At 40.7% G+C, this 18,488-nt stretch overlaps 2 protein-coding genes across 3 annotated transcripts in view; both read right to left on the reverse strand.

The window, feature by feature from the left end:
* The window catches only part of gcn1 (GCN1 activator of EIF2AK4), a 40,802-nt gene extending 38,739 nt beyond the window's left edge, over positions 1 to 2,063 (reverse strand). The window contains exon 1 of the mRNA XM_088994927.1: positions 2,035 to 2,063. Coding sequence (XP_088851053.1) covers positions 2,035 to 2,052 — 18 coding nt within the window. The 5' untranslated portion in view covers positions 2,053 to 2,063. The remainder of the gene's footprint in view (positions 1 to 2,034) is intronic.
* Positions 2,064 to 5,753: 3,690 nt separating this feature from the next.
* Positions 5,754 to 13,421, reverse strand: vamp5 (vesicle-associated membrane protein 5). 2 transcript variants are annotated; one of them, XM_088994928.1, is made up of 3 exons: positions 13,158 to 13,421; positions 9,876 to 10,019; positions 5,754 to 6,639 (listed from the first exon to the last, which is right to left on the reverse strand). In XM_088994928.1, exons 1-3 carry the CDS (start codon positions 13,158 to 13,160, stop codon positions 6,499 to 6,501), a joined length of 288 nt encoding a protein of 95 aa, XP_088851054.1. In that variant the 5' UTR covers positions 13,161 to 13,421; the 3' UTR covers positions 5,754 to 6,498. The 2 variants fall into 2 exon arrangements, with proteins under 2 accessions (XP_088851054.1, XP_088851055.1); XM_088994929.1 differs by having other exon boundaries at positions 9,876 to 10,016; positions 13,158 to 13,417.
* Between the last annotated feature and the right edge of the window lie 5,067 nt (positions 13,422 to 18,488).

The following is an 18,488-nucleotide window of genomic DNA, read 5'->3' on the forward strand; positions in this document are numbered from 1 at the left end:
CCTTGAATATCGATATAACGAGACTTTACTGTATATATATATATATATATATATATATATATATATATATATATATATATATATATATATATATATATATATATATATATATATATATCAGAATCATCTTTATTGCCAAGTATGTAGAACACACAAGGAATTTGTTTCCGGTAGAACACGCTGCACTAGTATCGTTGTCAAAAAAACTGCTAAGTGGCATATATATATATATATATATATATATATATATATATATATATATATATATATATATATATATATATATATATATATATATATATATATATATATATATATATAGTTCTGCTACAAGTGAAAAAAGAAAAGTATTGCGTACAACTATTGCATTTAAGAAAGAAATAATCACAAAATATGAAGGAGGTGCGCAAGTGTCTGATCTGGCTAGGGAATACAGCATGGCGAAATCTACGATCAGTACGATATTAAAGAATAAGGAGGCTGTGAAATTTAGTGATGTGGCTGTGGGAGTGAGAGCAAGTGTCATTGTATAGCTAAAAGAACATCCTGTAGCCGAGTCATCCGTAGCTGTCACGTTCCGAGCGAGAGTGACGGCAGCTGACTCGTCGGAACGTTTGGGATCCCAAAGCAGGCGGCAGAGATGTACTAACCAAGCAGGATGTTTATTCACAAATAAAAGAAAACACAGCGAGTAGGAAGGCAGGGGGTGATCCGACCCGCTTACAACGCCAAAAAGCAAATGGCACACGAGGGTGCAAAATTACGCAATCCCGGATGATGACATAAATCTACGGGACACAGGGAAAATACCTTGGACCGGATACACTCGCGCATCAAAGGAAGAGTCCAGGTACGGTGGCGAGTTGAGTCAATCATCCGGCATTGGCGAGGTGATCGCGAACCGTATAAATGCCCCGTGTCCGTGATTAGAGAATTGACAGCGGGTGGAGAACGGCCGGGAGAGGCAGCCCCGCCCCCCCCCTGTCAACTCGTACGTGACAGAAGCAAAGAGATTTGAACGTGTGAGCACCCCTCAGACAGAAGAGCTCCACGAAGTTTTTATGGAAGGGGACTCCTTCCAAACAATAAATTTCCTTCCTCCGTCCACCTGCGCCTTCTGCTGACCACCACAAAGGTAAAAAAATCCTATTCATAATTCTTTTCTTTCCGAATGTACAATTAGCCTGGGTTACATTTATGTTTATGTTATTTGTGTCTTTGCCATTTTGCTTAACATTTTCTGAGATATACATTGCTTTTTATGTGTTGGTCAGCATTTTAATGTGCAATTTCATGCATAAAATAATGTATAAAATACTGTACTAAAAAGGTAAACATTCAGGGTGTTGGAACGTATTAAAACGATTTACATTATTCGTAATGGGAAAAATTGTTTCGGTGTTCGAACAAATCGGTTTTCGTACAGGGTTCTGGAACAGATTATGGTCGAGAACCGAGGTACCACTGTATATACATTTATCTGGGCTTGGGACCGGCACAAGACACTGGCTTATGTCCCCTTGTGGCTATGGAACAAGCAACTCTATGAACTTAATAAATATGAAGATGCTCAGTAAAAGGCTCCCAAACACAAAATGGTCATCGGGACAGCAACATTCAAAAAGCAAAAGCATATATCTATATACAGGTATAATATCTATATATATCTAGATATATATAGATATATATAAGCTCACTGATGTCCAGAAATTTAGATGATGGTCCAAAAGACGTTAACTTCCTCCCCAGAGTGTTATTTGTTTTGTTTTTTTAACTTAAAAAACGTTGCCTCGACGGCATTAATCGCCCGAGGTAGCTGTTTATAAACGGAATTCTCAGGCTACGTAGCACTTTGCTATTAGCCATTAGGCTAAATACATTGTGGCCACGTGTCTCTCTCAGGTTTCACACATTCCTCTATATTGTGATGATATAATGGAGACTATAACAAACGTGGTGACATACAAATAATCAAATGCCATACACATAATCGTGAAATAGTTGACCATAATGCAAAAAGCCGACCACACATACCTGCATGTCGGCTGCCATGTTGCCGGTCCTACCAGCGGAAGAACATGTAGATGTCACTACTAGGGATGTATCGTTCGCGGACGAACCGGCTGTTGGAGCGGCTCTTTGAAGTTATAGACTCTTCAAAGGGAGCAGCTCGATGAGCTGACTTCTCCCTCGCTCCCTTCGTTTGAAGCCGCACGTGAATCGTTAAAATTCGTGTAAAAGACGGGACACACAAACACACGCACACACACACACGCATGCACGTCCATTTCTCCGCCTTTTTGGTGGGGAAAGGGACGTGCATGCGTCAGACAAATCACGCTCCTCAGACACCAGAAAAGGATAACTCCAATTAGTTTAATGTCTAAGTAAAATAAATAGATAAATAATATATAAATACATAAATAAATAGAACATAAGACCTTGACTGCCTCGCATACTAATTTTCCATCGTTCTCTTTTGTTGCAGATTGTTTTCAAGTCGCTGAATCGAAGTAAGTGTTTTGTTTTTTTACAATGACGCCTAGGCTGCTTGGCTCTGCTGCCTATCGAACGCCGGCAGTTTTGGTGGGAAATTGTAATTTTATGTTCGGTTGTTGCATTTGTGTCCCGCTCGCGTTGCATTGCTCATAATGCACAAAATATGGCAATAGCGCACAGTGTTTGCTTGGCACACGTCTGTTCTGATTTATGTGTGTTAAACGAATTACAAAATATGGCAACGTGCTCACGTACGGTGGATTTTTTCGCGTTTCATGTCATAAATGAGCGTTTATGCGGGTGTTTGGGAAATCCCACTGCGTGTAGGTGGTCATATGCACTTGGGTAAACTGCAACTGCCATGCGGCTTTTCCCCCTTTCAAAATTGTGTTGCAAACTTCAAAAAGCGTCAAAATTATACAAAGAAAGCACTGTTTTCAGTTGAACCCGGGACCTCTGCTGAGGTCAACGCGCTGGTCTGTTGAGATTTTCAGCGTGTTTTGTTTAGATCGTACAAGTAGGATGTTTATTTGCGGAGCACAGAAAGCAACCGCTTCTCTCGCCGTCATACAAGAAGTCTGTGACTTTGATCGCTGTCAAAGGACCGGATGTAGCGTTGTGGCTGGGTTGCCATAACCACTCAACATCCAGCAATATGCATCATTTATCTTGATAATGAATATTACAGCATTGCACAAAATGAGGGTACAAAATAACTGTTTCTTAACATCCACACTTATACTCACTTTGCTCTCATGTAAACAAAGATAAATAGAACAATGTGAAGTCTGTCTTGCACATTTAAACTTCCAAAAACAATGGGTGTAAACTCTCAAATACAACTGTTGTGTCCTCGAGGGCTGCTGTCCTGCCCGTTTTCCAGCTCTCCCAGGAACAACGCACCTGATTCAAATGATCAGCTCATCAGCCATCTCTGAAGCAGCATCAAAATGATCCTGATGATTTGAATCCGGTACGTTGCTCCTGGGAGAGCTGGAAAACAGGCAGGACAGCGGCCCTCGAGGACTGACTTTTGAGACCCCTGGATTAGATGAAACTTTGACCTGGATGCAGCTTTTGCATACCTGCCAACTACTCCAGTTTTGCAGTAAAAATTACAGTTTTCATTATCCCGTTACGGATGAAATCGTCAAAATAATAAGTACTGAACATTCAAAACACGAGATTCAATGGTTAGCATGGTTCTTACCATTGTCGTTTAATGGCATCTTCCAGGGAAAAATCAACAAAAAGTGTGAAAAGTAAAAGAAAACTCCAGTCGTTTCGTGAGGAATACCTGTACTCCCAAGCATTTCCAAGAGTGATACTTCGGTCAATAAAATTTTAAAATAACACGAATTTGAGTTCAACTCAAACTCGCGTCAACCTTGGCTAATTAACAGCTGCCCGTATAAATGATTACAATTCCCGTACAAAAGTGGGAGTACGCCATACATTATTTGAAATTATAAAAAAACTGTGGATATGTGTGTGTACAAGTGGAACAGACAGTTTACTGCGCATGTGCACGTTATGCTTTTATCAATCCGACCGTACGCAGCAATAAAAAAAATATAGACATACGATTGAGGATTACTTTTGCTGGTTTGCCGTGACAATAGTGGCGATTGCCAGCAGCATTGTCGTTGGCTACCAGCAGTTGAGACAAACCTGATTTGAGCCAAAATGGTTTTTGTAAGATCGGTTCACAATTTTTAAAAAGCCCGTATAAAAGTTGTAGTACGCCATACATTATTTGAAATGATTTAAAAAACGTGTACAATACAGGGAAAACGTATTAGTTGATAGGTCGCGAGTTTGTTGATAGCTATTTTAGTCAGTGGAATGTCGGTTAGATGTGCATATTTGAAGTTACTAACAATGCCTTACAATTCATTGTACTTTTCAAATAAGATTGATTATTAAATGTTTAGTTTATTGTGCAATATTTCAGTTGTGTTTTCTTAAAATAGTAGCAAACATGATATTTTCATGATTGACAAGTTGGAATATGTGTATTTTTTCACAAGTATATCTTTGACACTGATCAACATTTGTATGGTGTTTTAGCATCATTTTAAGTATCTGTAAGGTTACAAATCGTGGACCGACCGGGGCCTGCGGCCTCTGGACCTCGGTATATCACTCGCCTTTTCTGGTTTCAAAAGTTGGCAGGTATGCTTTTGTCTTTTTGTTATACAAATTTTAATTTAGCATTTGTTGTGTGATAATCAAGGCTTACTTATGCTGTTTTACTGTATATAGTTAAAAGGTTAGGAATGTACATGGATAGTTTTTGTTGTCCTTGTTTTGAGATAGGTTTTTGTACTGTTCTTAATTTTATTTTTATGTCGTACTCCATGTTTTATGTCCAGAAGAATAGAAATAAAGCCATACACATTTTTTAAACTTATATTGATACAGATACTTATATGAATTTTACCTTGGCAGTTTTTTTACGTATAATTTTGCACTATTTTTTTAGAAGTAAATTAATTTAAACAACAAAAAAAATGAAGATCCATTTGGGAGCCGAAAGAGCCGGATCTTTTTTTGAGCCGATCCAAAAGAACGGGCTCTCAAAAAGAGCCGGAATTGCCATTACGCACTCGTCACTACCGGATGAGGACTCGCAGGAGCAATCGCTTTTCGAGTGTATTCTTGTCATATTACGACAAGTGCATTAAAAAATACAGATGGTGAAACATGACAATTATATTAATAATAATAACTCATGCTATATGGGAGATTAGCCAAATGTGTTTTTTACGGTGTACAGACAAGTGAGAATGTAATTCAGTTCCAATTTATTTTCATTAATGACTGATCTCCGTCTCTCTCTCTCATCTTTTCATTATTTAGTGTTGTTTGAGTGCTGCATACACCCATGTACAAAAACTGATATGACATGATACGCTCTCGTTCTGCAGAATTTAATAAATGTGCACTATCTACATCGGCCAGCAGTGGTCACTATCATGTCGCCAAAACGGTTTGAAGTTCCTAAATGTGAACGTTGTAATGATATGAGCAAATCGTAAAACCAAACTGTGCCCGAGCTGCTGCGAGTCAGTCGTGCGAGAGTCTAAGAGGCTCACATGCCAATTGCCTTCTCCCTGCGCACGAGACGGCAGTTTTACGAAAGAACCATAACTATATCCAGATGTGGTATCATCTATCGAACCCGCTTACACAAAGCAACACAATTGTGAATTAAAATGGAATTGAAATCAAATATCTGCTTCGGGTTGATATTGACATTAAAGAGTTTGATGGTTCTCTTTATTTGTAAGGAGGTTCGTTGTCAGATCTCCCAGGCAGGTGACGCGCAGAACTTGATTGTGGCGTGGAGTCGAGCAAGTCGTGCCGTGATGTCCGTCCGACGCCCGGCATAAGCCGGGCGTGCCTGTGCGGGTCTTTGCAAGTCTCTTTGAGTCTGTGAGTCCGACATGAGTCTGATTCTCTCTGTCCCACGACAGCTGCTTTTATACCATTTTCAAGCGTGTGATATGCGTCAGGGTGAGAGGCACATCAAGGAGATCAATGAATTGAAACACATTAAAGTTGCGGTGCCCAACGGTGACGCCACATCTTATGCAGCAAGTCACTTGATAACTTACAAAAACCCAGTAAACGCTGTTTAATTCAAAACACAAATGTGTTTTCTACATAGGTGTGGACAATTGATATAGATCTTTAACAAACTATGGTTAAAATGGTCAAAGTTAGCATCTTTCTTTTCAACATGGGCTGGATGCAACATAACCGGTACGAATCGTGGAAAAAGAAAAGAAGCAGCTCTTAATGGTACCATGATCTCTTAGCAATGAGTGAGACTGAACAGAGTCCCATAAATATACTTAAATGCAGAGTAAGCACAGGCGTCATCATCCAAGCAAAATGCTCCTGGACATTTCATTTTAGTCTACCTCAGGTTGTACAGTTTCATTCGCTCACTTTGCGTCCATCTATCCATCCAGGATTGCTGGCAGAAGTGTGTTATGTTGCAGAGTATATGATGATTCCAACTATGACAAGGACAACGACCACTGCAGCTGCAATGACCACTATTTTCAGCTTCTTATTTTTCCATCTTGTTTTTTCCTTCACCTGGTTGGATTTCTTTTCAAAGGCTCTACTCTGGATAAAAGAAAAGAGAGACATGGAAGGTTATATTTATGTTGCCTTTTGATACAAGCCTGGCGAACAAACAAACAACTGTTGCTGAAAGAGTTGTGACAGATTTTCAGCTCGATGTATCATTCTATCAATTGCATTCCAGCAACAGCTCAAATGACCAACAAGCCCGCCCAACCATGAGATGAAATGTTTACTTTTACACATCAAAGCACTCATACATGTACACACATACCCCTGCATAAGAAAAAGATAATAAATTTGACAGTAATCTTACTGAATTCATATATATATACAGTAAAGTCTCGTTATATCGATATCGGATATATCGATAGTCCCTGTTATATCGATACTATTTCTATGCACGCACGGAGAAAATTACATGCAAACAGGGTCGGATATATCGATAGTCCCGGTTATGTCGATATTTTTTCGGACTCCCTTGAATATCGATATAACGAGACTTTACTGTATATATATATATATATATATAAACTGGGTGTGTAACAAAAAAGCATGTACATAACACAACAGGGAAACTGCAACGCTTACATCTTACTGTATTATGTATGCAATTTTAAAAAGTCATCAATCTTCTGCTTCCCATTTTTACCTTTTAACACAAACACTTCAATCTCGTCTGCTACACACGAGCTGGCGTCTGAAAATGAAAATGGCTCTGCTACACAGGAGCTGGTCACGTAACAAACTCACGTGACCAAGTCGACCGATGGCGCGACCGATGGCGCGACCGATGCCGTGTATCGATATAAACATAGCAAAATGGCCAGCGGGAGATGAAAAAGAGCACCGTAGTAACCGTATTTTTTCTAAATATATATAATTATTCTACATACTGTTTTCTTGATGTTATATTATATCCATTTGGTTATGCTCCTTTCAGTATTGTAGTTTTAGGTCAGAGTTTTTAATCCAATCAGAATTCAGCTAGCTTGTGTCGCCAGGCTATATGAAATCTAACCGACGCCTTCAGAATCAACAGTGAGGGCGTCTGTGCGCTGTACATGAACGGGCACATGTAGTTGATATATAGTTGCAATAGCCAATCAGATCACGAGTTGGCACAGTAAAGCCAGCTAGAGGGCCTCGCGTTGAACATGACATGTACGCGTACTGTGATTGGATACTCACTTTACCTCAGCCCTCAGCGGAGGCAGCGCTATGCAAATCAACCAAGCTAGAACAGATCAGACCCGGAAACTTTTGCAGAAAAACCAAGTATATCTACTCGCTTTTTTAACCCACAATGGCTGAAGGAGAGGACAACTCGCTGTCGCATGTAGGCCTATTCTCAAGAACAAATGAAAAAGATTTGTTTACTTTTATTTTCAACAAATAGTTCGTCTTGTAGTGAACGTCTTGTTGTTTTTCTTATATTAAACTGACATTTTGTAATTTAGCGTAAAATCTTGTTAAAGATTGCATATTCTTGGTGGACTTAATAAAACTTTGTGGACAAATGATTTTAAATTTCCTTTTATTTTTAAGTGTTTGCAGTATCACGTATGGTGACAAGTTCTAATTGCTGATGCAGATTTATTGATGTGTAATTGCTCCGGAAAGGAAAACAGCCTGTGTTGTAGACGATTAAGGTGATGCCACGCCCAGTACTGCGTGCGTGTGCTTTTGTAAATGATATCTCCAGCCGTTGTGTCATATATTATGGTATTACGAGGGATATTTGTTCAAGTAGGACTAAGTAGGACTTCACTGAAGGCCGAGGTGTGAAATGCACGGACCGCCACTATTTCTATGCACGCACGGAGAAAATTACATGCAAACAGGGTCGGATATATCGATAGTCCCGGTTATATCGATATTTTTTCGGACTCCCTTGAATATCGATATAACGAGACTTTACTATATATATATATATATATATATATATATATATATATATATATATATATATATATATATATATATATATATATATATATATATATATATAAATATATATATATATATATATAAATATATATATATATGTGTGTGCTGCTGTGAAATGTAAATTTCTCCACTGTGAGACTAATAAAGGCAAATCCGATCCAATATATATATACATGTATATACATATACACACACACACACACATATATATATATATATATATATATATATATATATATATATGTATGTATGTATGTATGTATGCAAATCATGAAACACTGGACGTGATGTTATTCTGTCCATTTGTGCCAATGGATGGTCCTCACATGAGATTAGCCTTGATGTTGAGAGTGGTGTGGGAGCTGTGCCTCAGGGATGGGAGGTTGTGAATTTGGGACACATCGTCAGTAGTGTGCCATCGTCAGTAGTGAGAGATACAGAGAGAGATAGATCGGTAAAGAGAGATAGAGATCGAGAGGGAGGTATATATATATATATATATATATACACACAGTAAAGTCTCGTTATATTCAAGGGAGTCCGAAAAAATATCGATATAACAGGGACTATCGATATATCCGACCCTGTTGGCATGTAATTTTCTCCGTGCGTGCAGAGAAATAGTATCGATATAACCGGGACTATCGATATATCCGATATCGATATAACGAGACTTTACTGTATATATATATATAATAATCGTGAAATATAGTCACCTGGGAACTGTTTTGGTTTTATTCCATGTGCATTGAGCAAAGCAATGCGTTGTCGTGCTGAGATTATTGTAAGGCAATAATACTGTACTCTGAGCAACAGTCTTTGGAGCCACTGTTGGAATAAAAACGTTGGTGTGAACCCTAGGAGCTGTTCTCCTCATCCATATGATCCTGAAGACTGAGTGTAATCACGGGATCTGCCCTATTCAATATTGTGACATAATACCACCCAACAGAGGATGTGGCAACGATGTGACCCCCTCCCCATTGACCCCCGGACAAACACTGGCCTCATGGCATATCCTGCGCTTGCTTGGTTATACCCAGGGAGACCCGTTCACTTCATTCATCTCAACAAAAGGAAATACCTCTCCAAAAATAGCACCATAAAAGCACCATCAGGATGTAAATTGTACATTTGTTTTCCTCTCCAGCCACACCTTATCTGTATTTATAAACGATCAATTTGACATGGCCTTTTTTGGCTACACTGACACCTGTCGAAATGGTTCATGACATCATTGACCAATGGAATTTTGCTAATGCAAAGCGGAAGTCGTGCGGTGCAAAACAATATGATAGTGATGACTTTTGGGAAGACTGCCTGCCAACCTTTCTTAGGAGTTCATCAGCTCTGTCCTCCAGGTCACCCAGTTTTCCAGATCGCTCATCCACCTTGTTCAGGTTGTCCAGCATGATGTCCTTCACCTCTTCTGCATCCTCCTGGGCCTGCTGCAATCTGCTTTTCCCATTCTGCTTCGCAAACACATACAGAGCAGATCCAGAAACATGGCCGATTAGTCAGAATTCAGATTCAGAGTCAGAAAATGTTATGTTCCCGGTGTTACTTTTCATAAATTAAGTTGATTGAAAGTCCCTCCATCCATTTTCTGCCGCTTATCCGGAGTTGGGTCGCGAGGGCAGCAGCTTCAGTAGGGAAGCCCAGACGTCCCTCTCCCCAGCCACTTCTTCGAGCTCGTCCTGGCGGATCCCGAGGCGTTCCCACGCCAGCTGGGAGACATAGTCTTTCCAGCGTGTCCTGGGTCGTACCCGGGGTCTCCTGCCAGTGGGGCATGCTCAGAACACCTCACCAGGGAGGCGTCCAGGGGGCATCCTAATCAGATGCCCGAGCCACCTCATCTGGCTCCTCTCTATGTGGAGGAGAAGCGGCTCGTCTCTGAGCCCCTCCCGGATGACCGAGCTTCTCACCTTATCTCTAAAGGAGAGCCCGGACACCCTACGGAGAAAGCTCATTTCGGCCGCTTGTATCCGGGATCTCGTTCTTTCTGTCACAACCCATAGGTCATGACCATAGATGAGGGTTGGGATGTAGATCGACCGGTAAATTGAGAGCTTTGCTTTTTGGCTCAGCTCCTTCTTCACCATGACAGATCGGTACAAAGTCCGCATCACAGCAGACGCCGCACCGATCCGCCTGTCGATCTCTTGCTCCGTCATACCCTCATTTGTGAACAAGACTCCCAGATACTTAAACTCCTCCACCTGAGGCAAGATCTCCTCCCCGTTCCGGAGAGGGCACTCCACCATTTTCCGACTGAGAACCATTGTCTCAGATTTAGCGACTGAGAACCATTGTCTCAGATTTAGAGGTGCTGATTCTCATCCCAACCGCTTCACATTCGGCTGCGAAACGCTCCAGAGAGAGTTGGAGAGCTCCGCTTGAAGGCCCCAACAGTACCACATCATCTGCAAGAAGCAAAGATGCTTTGCTGAGGCAACCAAAACGGAACCTTTCAACGCTTCGGCTGCGCCAAGAAATTCTGTCCATAAAGGTTATGAACAGAATCGGTAACAAAGGGCAGCCTTGGCGGAGCGCAACCCTCACTGGAAACGATTACGACTTACTGCCGGCAATGCGAACCAGACTCTGACATCGGTCATATAGGGACCGAACGGCCCGTATCAGGCGCTCCTGTACCCCATACTCCCGAAGCACCCTCCACAGAACTCCACGATGGACACGGTCAAACGCCTTCTCCAAGTCCACAAAGCACATGTAGACTGGTTGGGCGAATTCCCATGCACCCTCGAGGACCCTGCGAAGGGTGTAGAGCTGGTCCACCGTTCCACGGCCGGGACGAAAACCACACTGCTCCTCCTCAATCTGAGGCTCAACTTGAAAGTCTGGAAGTCTAAAAAATAGACCCTGTAAGAGTAAATCTTATACTGCTCCTGCCATCATTAATCAAAGGTAAAAGCTACATCTCATTTTTGCGCACCCTTTTCTGAATGTTTAGAATAACCATTTAATTTTATGTTGGGATTGGAAACAAGCCAAAACCAACTTTCACAAAACCAAAAAGACAATAAGATTAAATAATGATTATTAGGCCTTTGGTTAAAAATTAAAATCTGAAAGGGAAAATGTAATGTTTTTAGACATCAAAATGAAGTCAAACCAGTTTTTGACTCATCTCTGCACAGTGTTAGCAACAACAGTTGGAGAGGTTGGCAGTGTCTTCCGAAAACTTGCAATGGGAGCACTGAACGTGTAATTAGTACGACGACCCTTTGACATCTGCATTGTGAGAAAGAGAGGAAGCCGACATCTTAGAAGCTGACAGTGAGGGGAAACAAGAGCAGCAAAACAGTTCATAATTCAGTGTCATTTCCTGCCACAAACCAACGGCATTGGGCAACAAGAGTAAACCACACGCTTTTATAAATGTTAGGATGAAATGAACCAAAGCCATCACGGTGCCATTTTCTCCCAAATGTTACCACAGCTAAATGGCAGCAAGAGAAGGAACATAGATTGTTTTAATTGAAGCTGTCAACTTCTTAACATTGGAACTGCTGCCAATTCGAGTTCCCGTTCTTGTTTCCTTCCTTTGCTCCCTCCCTCTGTCCCTGCTGCCAACATTACCTGCCATAATGCTGCGTGTACAGGGAAACCACACCCGCATCGTGTTATTTCATGCCTTAGCTTTGCTCACATTGTGAACTGAGCAACAAATAACATGAATTAGCCAATAACAACTAAAAACATATTTTTCTTGTATGTTTTTTTTATCCTGATTCACATAAAAAGTGATGGATAAGGAATACCTTCCTTCTTTGTATCTGTTGTCTTGATTCCAATATTTTAATCAGTCAAAAGCAGACACTTGAGACCTCAACCTTGCTTGACGTAAATTATATTTGTTTTTTTACACAGACAGTTGAAATCTGCAGCAAGCCTATTTTCAAAATGAGAAGTATAGATATGTTATTTCAAATATAAAAAGTCGGAAGAGTAGTGACAAAATAAATACTGAAGTACAAATATCTGAGTAAAAAATAAAAATAAATGAAAATACTGAACATGCTAGATTGCAACGAATACAACCTGTTTAACTGTTATTTTTACAAAATCCAGAATGTTATTTTTTTTTCTTTTCATGGTAGCATTTTAATTTATTTGTGTATTTATTCATTTATTTCGTTACTTACTATCCATTTCTTGAAAACTTATTTTCAATACATTGTGATTAAACCATTCCAGTGCTGTTTTTAGTTTTCTTTAAGTTAGTGCAGTTATAGTAGCTTACAATAACACACGTACTGTAGTGTAGTTACTCCTATAGGAGTAAAACCTCTAATTTTGCTGAGTACGTAGGCCGACTATATTACTGTAAAGTATTTCATTCGTGGCCACGACATGGTCCATGAAGAAAACAAGATAAGGACATTTACAGTAACTTGTTTAAGTTCTCCCCTTTCCACCAATGTAATAATACCAAACGTTACAGTGAAAAAAGAGTTTCAAGCACGATTAAAAGACATTGAAGGGAATTTGGGAGCCTATCAAAATTTCCCAGTAAAGCGAGGTGGTCTTGGCGTGAGACGACAGGTAGGGTACAGGTAGATATTAACGATTGACAGCTGACTCACCATTTCGCTGGTGTCTGTGTTGAGTTGTGGTGGCGCGGCAGCTGTCCTGGATCGACTGCATTTACGCTCGCGAGAGGCTTTATATGAGCCGTGGGAACAGGAAGCAACACATAAGGAAGATACTGCGTTTTAAGAAGGTCGTGCTTCGTTTGAGGACTTTCCCTCCCCTCTATTTGGCTTTCTTTTAAAAAGTTTGCTTCTTTCAACTTTGCTCGTCTGTCCCCGGACACCCGAGTCTACTTGCTTGGAGCTGTTTGACAGACGCGTTCAGGTTGCCCCGGAAATTATGACGTGCCCTTGTGATTGGACAAACACTTTCCACCGAGGTTTCGTGTGTTCATTTGTTTTGTTTATATAACTGAATCTCACGGTCACTGTTCTCACACTCGTAACGATGTAAGACAAGGTAAGGTCTGAATTTGAAGATGAGCCCTGATATACACGGAGTTGCTAAATATAGCTAAATGCGGTTCTGTTTAAAACGGTTTTCCGGGATAAAAACGTATTTTTAAAATGTCTGTCATTGTCTGCTCATTATGTCTGTGTCCGACTATCCAAGCAAATGCAAATGTCTCAAGGGCGTTCATGATCAATTGGTATTGAACGCTACAAAACACCCCGTAACCCATTGCACCGTGATTTAACAAACCGCACATATCACAAAAGGTTGTTTGAGCTGTATCTTCGCCAATCGACCCACCAAGCACCAGTGAATTGATAGGGAAGTCAAAATTTCCAGGGGTATTTAAATGCACCATTGCCCGTCTGACATTCCTTCAGCATAAATTAATCAAATTCAAAGCCCGGGGGCCAGATATGCGCAACGATTTCTTTCTTTTTTTTCCTTTTCTTTTGGTCCACTCAAAACGATTTAGAATAGTCTGGCATACGATTAAGCGTGTCAACTTTGTCTCTTGCTAATCTCTTCCATATAACATTTATAGACACTTTACATGTATCATGACTAATTGCTTCGTTAAAATACATTAAACACTATTTTCCATGAACACAGATTTTAAATTAAATGTGGTAAATCGTGAATGATCAAATGCTGGGCCAGATAGACACAATTTAATAAAACAGGTAATAATATGGTACCTGATTATAATACCTGTACGATACATATATATTTTTTTCATGTTTATTTGTGGCCGACGGTGCTCAGTTGTACAGATATACTAACCCGAACCTTTTATTGTCCAGGCTGAAATATAGTTTAGCATAATTTGTCACACAGCAGTATGTATTAAAATAACAACTTCATAAAATTGCAATACTATTTGGTATTTTCTGACATATTCGGAGCTTTCTGATGTTTCTTAACTCATTCACTGCCAGACAATGTGTAAAAATGTGTCCACTCCAGTACCAAGGTCTTTGTCATTGTCACTTGAATTCCAGGACCCACAGAATATTGAGTTTTAGGACTACATAAACATTCAATCCAACGTTAGAAACCTTAGACTCTCTTCTTTCATCAGAAAATAGTTCATTCCTAAATTATATGAGTCTGGAGTTATATGAGCTTGAAATGAAGATGGTTGTACAATGAAATACTTTTTAATTGATTGAATTGATTTGCGAAAACTCTGACTTTACCCAGGCCTGCGAGCAGCCCACCAACTCGAAATGTGATTGGTAAAAGCAACAGAGATTAGTGAAAGCAACATAGTCATCTACACCATATTACATGCTCCAGAGCCTGCAGAACTGATTGTGAAGGCACCAAGGTAGATTTCTGAATCTAGTAACAAAGATCCCAAAAAGCAGGCAGGAGGGAGCAGGAGGTTGTGTTTGTCAAATTGTATTAAAATAAAGTCATCAGGAACAAAATGTAAAACATCAAAGTCATCTGAACGGAAAAAATACAAAGTATCAAAATAAAACCAAGATTAAAAGTCCGCCAGGGTGAAACGAACTCATACACAGCATACAATTGCATAGAAAGCATACATCATGCATGCAAAGCATAAAACAGCATACAACAAACAACAACAATGACCCGACCGCGAATGTTCGTGCCGGGAGTCCTTTTGAGCGTCACTGATTGTAACGACCAGCACCTGCGAAGCACCACGCAGGGCTGACAGCGCTACCCATTGGTCGCCAATCCGAACGTGGCAGTCCGCCAAGGCTTGGGATGACCAGAACCTGTGCAGGTGCAGGCGGGGCCGACAGCGCCACCCGTTGGTCGCCAACCAGATCATGACAAAAGATGGCTGGAATGTGATTGGTTAAATCAGTGGTTCTTAATCTCGTTGTAGGCACCGAACCCCACCAGTTTCATATGCTCATTCACTGAACCCTTCTTTCAATGACTGAGCCTACTAACTGCAGTCTAGACTGAGGGGTGGACCTCTGTGGCGAAGGATCCACCGAAACCCTGGGACCGACTCACTGAACCCCTAGGGTTCGATCGAACCAAGGTTAAGAACCACTGGGTTAAATGCTTAAATACAAAAATACTCATCCGGAAGCAGCACAACAGGGGAAAAGCAATGAAAGGAAGCTGAAAGACAATTTGGAATTATTTAATAAAAATTTATGGACAAAATATAATTAACAGCAGTATGTGATTCAGATATTTTTAGGCCAGCAGAGAAGGCTTTGCAGGCCCTGACGGCCCACCACTGGCAATATGCTACTCTCACATTACATAGACAACATGCATTTTTTACATCATTAAAACATGTTATGAACCTTGAAATGCAGCAGACCTCCCTTCTAATTTACTGCAGATTATTGCATAATGAGTGATCGGTAATGGGTGTTGGATTGGATTGGATGTACCTTTATTTCAGTGTTGAGTGGAGAAATTTACATTTCACAGCAGCAAAGTTATGAACGGAAGAGGAAAGGAAAGAAAGAAGTAGACAAACAAAACACAGGAGCTGGTGGAATGACAGCCACTCTCGCGGCGCCATCTTGAAGTAAAAAACAAACCAAACTAAATAACATGATATGGCAACAGAGAGTCATTCATTCTTCAGCACTTGCTGTATCCTCTTTGTGACATGAAGCAGTTCTAGATGAAAGAGGAGAAGAACAAAGCGTCCTTTGCAGCAGTGGATCAGGGACGTCATGGTGGAATGTGCACGTCTCCCCTCATGTGCAACACAAAACGACAATAGGGTGCTAACTCCCTGACATCTTACACTCATGAGTCATATAAAATCCCCATCTAAACATGCACTGTGTCACTGGGAGAGAAATCACGACTTCACTTTGACCCTGTGACTATATTTTACAAATAAATATTGTATGCATTTTGAATAGCAAATTTGAAGGACTGTGTGGGAGTCTTTGCAATGAGAAACCAGCACTCTTGCTCAAACAGTGCCCAGTTACAGTCCCTTAAAAATAATGACTGTGACTAAGATAGCATCAAATAAAGTACAGCAACAACCAGCTGTGTTGTGAGGGTGAGTAAAATGATGCTGATTGGAAGGACTCTTGAAAATACAAAATTTGACCAAAATGAGTCGTTTTTCACGGAGCCCGTCAAATCTGGCAGTGCCCCTGACAACGTCTGTCACTCAGATAAGCAATTCAAGGTATTTCCTGTTTTATCCAATATGGGTTGAAGGCTAAAATAAAACACATGCTTTTTAAGAACAAATTGGTAATGTGACGGAAAATCATTTCAGTCCTACACATTCTGATTTAGTGATAATCATAACAATAACAAAAAAGCAGAGAGCACGCATGAGTGAGTACATGAAGCCCCTTTTATTTTTGAATTCAAATAAGTTTGCTGGGTTTGCCTTGTGATTGTCACATCTGCTTCTGAGTTCTGGGGATTTGGGTTTAAATGTCATCTCCGGCCTTTGTTGTTTGCATCTTCTTCCAATGCTTGTGTGTTTTCCCTAATATCTTCCAAGTTTAAACCCACTGTGATCAGTTACAGCCTACGAGCAAACTTACGAGAGAGAATCAGAGAGGAAATTCATTGATCAATGCAGTACATCATAATACAGTACATGCAGTGGAACTCTCCTCCAAATGAGTACTTCAAAACAAAATGGCAAACCTCCTGTTCAATGTGGTAAAGTGGTGCCTGAGTCTTTTTCTTCTGACCGCAAATGATACATATTACATGTACCTGTGCGTCAATTGTTGATACCGGTGATCAGCACTCATTTTTTTCTACCTTTCCAAAGGCCACCACTGAGTGGGTTTTGGGGTGGGGCATGTATTGGGGACTCCTAAAATACATACATTTTCACCAGGTTATTCACACTTGAAAAAAAAGGGTGTGATTTTAGGGGCCCGTCAAAGGTGAATACAGTGAGACCTCAACTTACGAACACCTTATCTTACGAACTTTTCGTGTTACGAACGTCAAATTTATGAAAATTAAACCTTATAATAAGCACTATTTTCATAATACACACCCACCACGGCTGGTGGAGTAATCTGCGGCGGAAGAACACCAAAGCACACGACCTTCGGATCTGGCGGAGTGATCTTCGGAGGACGCACACGACCGAACAGCACTCCAGCCGGCGCTACTTTCCACAACCCCTCTCATTGAATGCACACGTCGATCGCCTACTTGGAGCTTTTTGCTGATAATTTTACTATGATGGGGCCGAAAAAAACCCACCACAGGCTTGTGTTCAGCCCAAGAAGACACAAAATAAAATCACTGTCGCTGAGAAGGAGATAATTGAAAAACACGAACGAGGTGTGCGTTTGTGTGATTTAGAGGCCGAGCACAGCTATGTTAAGTCAACCATTGCGACCATTCTCCGGAACAGGGAAGCCATCAAAGGTGCGTCTGTTGCAAAAGGTGTTTCCGTGCTCTCAAAGCGACGGTCTCTGGCAATCGAAGAAGTTGAAAAACTTCAGTTAATTTGGATTAACGAAAAGCAGCTATCCGGCGACAGCGTGAGTAAAGCTATTTTATGCGAGAAAGCACGGCTAATTCACGCCGATATCGCCATGCGCCAACCTGGAAGTTCGGCGCTTATTGAGGATTTTAAAGCCAGTAACGGATGGTTCGAGAACATCTGAGGGCGGCGAGGAGGAGATGGCTGCAGCATCAAGTGAGCTCATAAAGGCAAAGTGGAATGATGTGCAGGCTTTTACCGAACAGTTCCATCCAGAAAAGACTGGCTATGACAATCATCAACATGATGAACGATAATGTGATGCCTCAGCTTCGTAAGACGTTACACGTCAGAAAGCAACAGGTGTCAATTAAGAGGTTTTTAATCAGCAAAAACGAGTCTCCAATGAAGCAAAGAAGAGAAGCCACACCAGTGGGTTAAGTTACCAACAGTCCTTATGGAAGGTGACTCTCCTTCCATAAGCCATCAACGACCATCA

The sequence above is a fragment of the Hippocampus bargibanti genome, linkage group LG04 (assembly GCF_051943395.1).
Source record: "Hippocampus bargibanti isolate YZ-2025 linkage group LG04, ASM5194339v1, whole genome shotgun sequence".
In the NCBI taxonomy this organism is placed as follows: domain Eukaryota; kingdom Metazoa; phylum Chordata; class Actinopteri; order Syngnathiformes; family Syngnathidae; genus Hippocampus; species Hippocampus bargibanti.

What these genes read in the sequence shown, in the direction of transcription:
- vamp5 (XM_088994928.1), bottom strand. An exon ending in CTGATGAACTCCTAAGAAAG is followed by an intron (nt 6,640 to 9,875) that starts GTTGGCAGGCAG and finishes TCTTTTATCCAG; the next exon opens with AGTAGAGCCTTTGAAAAGAA.